Here is an 8611-nt window from a genome sequence, read left to right on the forward strand (position 1 = left end):
TTGCATCCAATAATTAATTGATTAATCTATGAAATAATCAGCAGATTTTCACATGTTGGAAATATTTTTTTTTTTTCATTTCCTTTGGCACAAAATGATCAAGTGTTCACTAAAGTACTGCTATTGAATTTTAGGCAGTAAAATCTTTATTTACTTATTGAAAAAAAATGAATTGAATTATTTATTTGCATCTTTTAAAAAGCTTAAGAAGTTAAATTTTAAAAATCTCTTATCCGATTAATCATCAAAGAAATTAATCAATTAAGTAGTAACTAAAATAATCGTTAGTCGCAGTAATAATTCTGACACTTCAGGCTTTCCGTAGGAAACAGGTGGACAGGTGAGTGCGGTTACAGCTACTGATGACGTTCATTTAAAGTCACATGATCAATGCGATCAGCTTGTGTATTGATCAGTGTTAAGCGGCCTTAGTGTGTGTGTGTGGGTGTGTAGGTGTGTGTGTGGGGGGGGGCGGTGGAGGGGCTGGGGAGCTGAGCCGGTCAGTGCCCTCCCCCTCCCCCCCGTTCTCTCCTCTGATTGGCTGCCTCTCTCCTCTCGCGCAGCAGGCGCTGCTCCTCTTCAGATCCAGGTTGAACCCGCGCGCATCCAGGAGTCATATCGGACCCGGACCAGAACCTACAAGGATCCCGACCGGAACAGACCCGAACTGGACTCTCCTCTGTCTCTCTTCCAGCTCAGTTAGGTCGAACCCTTACCGGTTCGGTTCGGATCTTCTTCCTCCTCCTCCTCCTCTTTTTTTTTCTCGCTCTTTTGCGCATCTTGGATCTCGTTCTGTCCTGGTTCCGACCGGCATGTGCGGAGAACCGAACCGGACCAGAGCGCACCATACAGGGCTGTGAACGCAGGACCACGGCGTGCCGTTGCGCGCGCCCCCGGCCGTGCGCGTGAATGAAGAGATGGAGCGAAAAGTCCTGAGTCAGGTATGACGGGAGCGCGCAGCCGGTGAGCGCGCGTGCGTGCGTACTGCTGTTACTGTGTAGTCTGACCTTGTGAGATCCAGAACCCGGTTCTGAAGAATCTGAATCCGGTTCTAGTCACTGCAGAGACGCACGCGCTCATGTTGCAGATAAAAATCAGCTGCTTTCATGTTTACTGGGTAAACTAAACCCAATCCGAACAGAACCAGTACCCATCATCAGCAGGTAGTTCAGCTGGATCCGTGTCGTTCTTTTCTACTGAACAGATCCGTTCCTTTCAGGTTCTGGTGTTGCTTGGAGTTCTTTCAGGGCCCAGTTTGGCTCTGGTTCTGGTGAACCCGGTCCAGGTTGATGGAGCATCAGCAGGACAGACTTCTGTTTCAGGAACGCGGACCGACCCAACCCGGACCGGTTCTGGTTCTGCAGAGCATCAACAGTGAACCGATAAACTAGAATAACTTTAGAAACCAGATCCAAACGATCAGCTGGTTCTGATCTGGGCTTTGACTAGACCGTTATAACACATGACTCTGCTTTGATCTATACCATCCCAGAATATCTCTGCTGCTGCCCTCAGCATGATGCTGCCACCACCAGGTGCTTCGACCACATGCTGTGATTTTCATTAGGGGAAAAAGTTCTGATTGCGTTACAAACATTTATTGGGCCTGCCGCACTTTTCAGATTCCTATCTGTTAAAAGAAGTCTGGATTGGTTCTTCTGTGTGTGTGTGCGTGTGTGTAGGTGTGTGTGTGTGTGTGTGTGTGTGTGTGTGTGTGCAGCAGATGGTCGGGTTCTGGGTCCGTCTACAGGGAGTCACATTGAGCAGCAGCTCCAAACAGATTCTGTTTGATTCACGTTTCAAAAAGAAAATAAAAATCTACAAAAATATAGATGTTTTTACAGATTTTAAACAAATATTGTCCTTCCTTCCTTCCTTCCTTCCTTCCTTCCTTCCTTCCTTCCTTAGTGCTTCATTTTTCTGCAGGTTCCATATTTCAACTTTTCCCCTTTTTGTTTTTATTTTCATCTAAAGAATGAAAAACTCTGGAAAACTTTGAAATGAAATATGATTCATAATCCAGAACGCTGCTACCTGCTACTGGATCTGTAAAACTTTCAGAAACTCTGAGACGGAGGCGGATCCATTTCCTCAGGGAACCGGGCCTATTTTTAGAAAACACACACACACACACACATACACACACACACCTCCTGCTGTATGCACACTAACTCAGCCTCTGAAACACGAGGTGTGTGTCGGCACTAACGAGGTCAGGTGATTGGCAGCAGCTGAGGAGACGACAGGCGCTCTCATCCATCACTTCCTGCCTCCTTCATCCCTCCATCCTCTTCCTCTTCTCACTGAGATGACGATGAGGAGGAGCGATGAAGGATTGCAGCTCAGATTTTCCGACTTATTCGATTCGTCTGTGGAAACTAAAACTGTTCGTCCTCCTCCAATCACAGACTGAGTACTGACCGCCGCAGCCAATCAGGCTCAGATTAGATGTAACTTTCAGGAGATTCTGCGTGAGTTCTGTTCGGTTCTGAAGCGGTTCGGTTTGCTTCTCAGAGTTAAGATAAAAATTTCAAGCAGATGTTTGGATGTATTAATAAAGACTGAAACCCGGAAGCGGCCGTCACTGCAGTGGTTCAGGTTCTGTCTGGTGAAATGAACTTTTTGGGTCCTGCTGTTGCATGGTGGCCCACAGGGCTCAGTTCTAGGCCTCTTCCTCTTTCTCTCACTCCCATTAAAACATCTCATTGTGTCCATTTGAATGGAGACAACTGTCAGATTTATATCCCTCTGTTCTTTGATGACATTAAACCCTAAAAAGTGCTTAAGTTTTTAAAAATTTAAAGAGAAAAAGACAGAAATTATGTTTTTGGTGGCCCCACTGAGACATAGACCTACGTTGACACTGCTTTTTCTTTTTAGGATTTATTTAAGGATGTTTTTCACACCTGATTGTCCAGCAGGCTCGGTTTGATTGGGCACCAACATTGCAACATTTGATGCATTTTCAGCTGGTGTGATTTGCTTAATTACTGCATTTATTCCCCTCTTCGCCTCTAGGGGCTCTACTTCAAGAAGGACTGAGGGAAATTACACTTTAACCTCTGAAGAAGACACTGAGCGCAACTTCCTTCTTAACAAAAAGTAAACAGTAATTCCCCCATAGTAGAGTAGCGTCATATTTTAGCAGTTGGGGGACTTTTTTTTCTTTTTTTTTGCCATTTCTCCTGCCAGTGAGGGAATAGCGTGTTTGTTTTGGTTATATTTACCCAGAATTCCCTGCAGTATAGTTAACTTCCTGCTTTTGGAGCTGTCTCCACACTGTTCACTTTAATCTAATCGAGATGTAGGTTTTTGGGTGGATCGGAGCTTTCACTGCTGTGAATTAAAAGTTCTCAGTCGTCTTGCTGGGTTGAATAATGATCGGTGGCGTCTTGGTGTTTAATTGTCTCTGACGCACACTGAGCCGCTGTGGGAGTGTTTAAATGTTATTGCTGGTTAAACCTTCAGCTCCACAGGAGCTGCAGCAGCGTCTGCATTCATGGATGCACTAATAGATGTCGCATTAATGTGTTCAGGGCCCAGTCCTCTGCAGCAGAACCCCCGGGTCTGGGTTAGTCGTCTTTCTGCTCAGCTTGGTTTCTGTTTGCCAGGAGGAAGACGCCTTCCTTTGGTTTCCTGTTGACGGCAGGAAGTGGCGCCGACTGGAAGGTGATGGAAACAGCTTCCTGGTGTTGGGATGAAGCTGCTGGGAGTAGCTGTTAGCTCAGCACGTCTGCAGCCTGCAGATCCATCTTTTAGAAATAAAAGGAGATGGAAGCCTAGATTTTCAAAATAAAACTTGTTTCTATGGATTATGAGCAGAGAGAAATAACTCTTGTAAAATTACAGCAAAAAAAAAATAAAAAATAACAGCAAGGTTTGCTTTGTTTAGCTTGTCAGAGGAAAAAAAATGATGTCTTTATTTTTAGGTAAGTCATATTTTCACCATGTTTAGTTCCAAACTAAATATTTCATTGACAAACGAAATATTTAGCATTCAAATTTAGTGAGGAAGTTAAATATTTAGTTCCCAACTAAAAGTCTAATAAATATTTTCCAAAGTAAATAGTTAGCTAAATATTTAGCTGGCTAAAGAAATATTCAGGTTGCAAGATAGATAGTTAGCGTCAAATAACTAAATCTGGCTGTAAATATTTATTTTTAGAAACTAAATATTCATCTCTCAGTTAAACTCGAAACCTTGCGAGAAACGGATTAATCTAAGAATTGTTCTAGAAAAAACTTGGACATTTTCTGAGATAGTAAAGTTGAAAATTGTTGATGTCTTGATCTCAGAAATTTTCAAAAAAAAATTTTCCTGAAAATGTTTGACTTTCATCTTAACATTTTTATTCGTTTTTTTCTCTACGCTGGAATATTTGGTCCAGGCTCAGTGGTAATATTAGGAGAATAGAGTCATAATTTTATTAGATTTTTATGAGAAAAATAACAAATTTAAATGAGGAATACTGAGCATCTTGTAAAGTTATAGTTTCGTATAAATTTCACAAGGCAGAAAGTGGACCACACCGCAGTGCATTCTGGGTAAATATAATCAAAACAAACACGGAGGAGAAATGACTAATCAGAAATCCCTGACTGCTAAAATCTGATGCTACTACATTTTTGTTTTCGTTTCATGAAGAAAGAAGTTTCACTCATGTCTTCTTCAGACGTTTGTGTCGTTTCCTTTAGTGGTTCTTGGTGCAGCGCCCCCACAGGTGAGGAGGGGAACAGGTTGCTCAAATGTTTTGGTTTGTTGGACACAACGCAGCTGAAAATGTAACAATTGTTGTCCCCGGTTGAACTGTGTGTTGGACTCACTGCCCTGCGTCATTTTGAGTTGCAGCTGGCTGCCACCTTTGCAGCTCCTCCCTGCATCTGCCGCTCCTACATGTTTCTGTTTCCTCTGGAAGAGTTAAACTCCTTCCTGCCCTCCTCTTAGAGTCGCTCAGCAGAAACTCTGATCCGTTTCTTCTCGTCAGATCAGCTGATCTCCATGGAGGGAACATGAAGAAAACATCTGCTAGCGCCAGCTGGACGGTTCTCTGCAGGTTTTACCAATGTGTGAGTTAGTTTCTGTCCTCTGAGACCGCCTCCATCCCTAACAGCTGCTATCACAGCGATGCCCAACAAAACCCCACCAGATCATCTGGTCTTCAAAGCAGTCCGCGTTGCAGATGCTCTCTGTTTCCACACTTCACTAAGTTCATCAGTAATTATCTGGGAGCAGCAGCTCATCTTATAATCATCCTCTTAACTGAGTTCCTCTCAGAGAGAACTAGAACAGTTCAAACACCGGTTCATGAAGATCTTTGTGTTGCTTTGAAACATCCAGACCCCAAACTGATCTGAGTCGCAGTAAAACGCCTGCAGGCTGATGGTGGACGGTTCTGCAGCTGTTCTGCAGTCTAAATGTTAGTGGGTCAGAAAGATGCTGGAAGCAGCTCTGTGGTTCTGGTCCAGTTAGCAGCTGCAGGTTCAGAACAGCAGCTGCTCTGAGGCTCCTCCCACTGGTCATTGATTACCCAGAATTCTCTGAATCGGTTCATCACTAGATTCCTCAGCAACAATCAGAAATTTGAAATTTAATGTCGGATTCAGATGCTTTCAAGTTCTAACAGGGAGTTGTGACAATCAGACTTTCAGCAATTGTCAACAGTTTTTGCAACTTTTCCGTAAATCTGACCAATCACCTTCACAGTTTCTGCATTTTTCTAACTAAATATTTAGTTACATGCAGCGTTGAAGTTTTAGATCAAACGTGTTTTTGGTCCAAAATCTTCAGTGGGACAAAAAAACTATTTTAATAACTAAAATTAAAAAACAACTCAGTAATAACGTAAGTATGAAGTATGTTAATTAAACAAAGTTATCTGATTTTTTTGTAGGATCAGTATCATTTATCCAAAATTTCAAATATTTTTGGCACATTTTATTTTGGGAGAACTGGAAAAATATTTTGTCTATCCTCATTAATGAAAACAGGTTCTAGGTCAGCCTTCATTTGAAAACATTTGCTGCATTTATACAACTTTTAATACAACAATTTAAAGCAGATTTGTTGTATTTTAAAGAATAAGTCAGATTTGGTTTTATACCATGAAGTTAGAAGGAAACCAGAAAGCTTGGTAAAGATCATCACTTTGCGCTGCATTTAACATTTTTGTAAGTAGATTTTGATTTAAAAATCATAGTTTTGTCTTAATTTGTTAATGAATTATGGTCGTGGAGGCACACAAAGCTTCAGATCTTCAGTTATTTCTAAAACTTTTTCACTTGATGCAGAAATGTGATGTCATAGGGTCCAGTTTCAGTCCAGCTGGTCTAAAATAGTCCGTTTTTCCTACTTCTTATTCGTGTTGATGGCTGAGTCCCTCTGATTTGTCAGAGCTACCTGGTCCTCCTAAGAAGCAGCTGCAGCTCGTCCCTCTGAGCTGCTGCCAACACAAAATTTACGTCCAGAAGACGGATCGCTTCTCCGAGCTCAGCGAGCTAATTTTAGCTGCAGAGTCACGGCAGTAAATCTCCGAGATCACTGGGTTGGGTTGGGTTGGGTTCGGCTCGGGGAGTGGGAGAGGCAGAGGGAGTGGGTCTGTGGGTGTCCTGCTGCGTGAACGATTTAGTCGTCAGTTAATAACCAGCAGCGGCTGATTGATCATCAATCATCTGCTAATTGGTGACAGATTGATCCAATCAGGGAGGCCGTTGTTGAGCTTCTCACTCATCTCCTTCCTCGAGCTGCTGATTCAGCGGTTCTGCTCCTGTCACGTGACCACTGAACGTGTCGACTGGTTATGTGACGTCACGGACACCATGCAAATAAGTAAATAAAGTTAATAAAGTAAATATTATTATAAGTACGAGTTCCACTAAATAACAATTTAACATGTTTGTTAAATGTTTTTATTGTTTAGAATAGTGAAACAGAAAAAACATTTTAACATTTTTCCTTTATCTGCCAGTGGTGAAACTATTTTTAAAAATCAATATTAAGTACTTATTTACTTAAAGCAAGCTCCTATAGCTCATTGAAAAGTTACATTTAAGTTAGATTTATCTTATTTTAAGTTTACTAGAATATTTGCACTGAACAATACTGGGTGAGAGTTTGTGTTTTACTTCAAACAAATTCAATTAAAAAATACTTCAGTGATCCCAAAGGGAAATTACATAATATCTGTCCCTGTTTTCATTCACTAGGCATGAGCCATATTTAAAAAAAGTTATATCAACAAATCACACAATATTTCACATTTTGCTTTTTTGTTGGATTTGATCCAATAAGTGTTTTTTTGTTCTTTCCTTTACAGCCACCAGGTTAAAAAATATACCTACATGTAAAAATATACAAAAATCACACATACACATCAATAAAAAATATTATATATATATATATATATATATATATATATTTAAAAAAACTAATTTTGGCCAACGAAAGACAGTCTGAAGTCAGATACAAAGTGTAAATAAAAGTAAAAACAAACTGGTGTGTTTCAACAGAATATTAGTTTGATGTTAAAAAGTATTTACCCCTCGTGTTTTTAAGAACAACTCAAACATTATGTGCACAACTATCTTGTTTTAATACAAAAGGTTTTTTTTGTTTTGTTTTTTTGCTATGTCACAGAAAAACTGCAAAAAGCTTCCGATTGATCAGGATGTTTACCATCCAAAATCTCACATGTACTGTTATCGTCTTACTGACCGCTGTTGGTTCGGTTCCGTCCAGCTGTCTGGACCTGGAGCTCCTTGTTTTGTTTTGCGTTTTGAGGGAAACTGATGCATCAGGACGGTTTCTGTTTCCTGACCTGGTTAGCTCTCATGTTGTTGTGTTCATATTTTCAGGTGGTCTGCGTGTGTTTCCTGCTGAGTGGACAAGTTTCCTCGTTAGAACTGACCTGTGAGACGTTGATCCTGCTGTCCACCAACCTGACAGGTAGCTTCCTCTCTGGTTCCAGGGTGAGAACTGAACTGGATCAGAACCGTCCCGTTTGAGGCTGAAGGCTAATTGTTGCTTCCTGTGTGTCTCTCAGCGAGGATGTTGGTGCTGCTCAACCAAACGTTCACCATCAGCAACTCCTCAGGTTGGTAACACAAAACCACAGCTGGTGAACAGATCGCATCGCCTGTCTGCTGCCCCCTTGTGACTCACCTGTGGAACATTACTCCAGTGTTGTGCAATAATGACAATTTTCCGTCCACTCCGCTACATTTTCCTGTGTTTAGCGTTAGCATATTCTTGTTTAGCGAATTAATGGTTAGTGAACCTAACTTTTTGGCTAGCAGTGGCTAATAGCTACTGCTGATTTGAGTGCTAACATGTATTTTCCATTGCAACCCTGGTGGCCATTTTGATTTGATCTCCACCTGATAAATTAAACATAAAATCTAGAAATTACATATAGTTTATATGGTTCAAAATTGATAGGCTATGATATGATGTCAAAAACATTCATACGACAGCAAATTAGGGCCATTGGAGTGATTTGTAACTTGCCAAAATATTCAGATGTTCTGAGACTAATCTCAAAATTTATATGTGTGTGCGTGTGTGTGTGTGTGTGTGTGTGTGTGTGTGTGTGTGTGTGTGTGTGTGTGTGTGTGT

The 8611-nt window shown here is 41.2% G+C and overlaps 1 protein-coding gene across 2 annotated transcripts in view; it reads left to right on the plus strand.

Annotated features, from left to right (window-relative positions):
• The first annotated feature begins 260 nt into the window (after positions 1–260).
• Positions 261–8611, plus strand: part of crhr1 (corticotropin releasing hormone receptor 1) — a 23730-nt gene continuing 15379 nt past the window's right edge. The window contains exons 1-3 of one of the 2 annotated variants that reach the window (XM_007564979.2): positions 261–941; positions 7852–7942; positions 8040–8090. In XM_007564979.2, the coding sequence (XP_007565041.1) occupies positions 918–941; positions 7852–7942; positions 8040–8090 (166 nt within the window). In that variant the 5' untranslated portion in view covers positions 261–917. Of the gene's footprint in view, positions 942–3901; positions 3930–7851; positions 7943–8039; positions 8091–8611 lie in introns of those variants that run through there. The other variant, XM_016677962.1, reaches the window with a different exon arrangement.

Source organism: Poecilia formosa, unplaced genomic scaffold (genome assembly GCF_000485575.1).
Source record: "Poecilia formosa unplaced genomic scaffold, Poecilia_formosa-5.1.2 Scaffold170, whole genome shotgun sequence".
Classification (NCBI taxonomy): Eukaryota; Metazoa; Chordata; class Actinopteri; order Cyprinodontiformes; family Poeciliidae; genus Poecilia; species Poecilia formosa.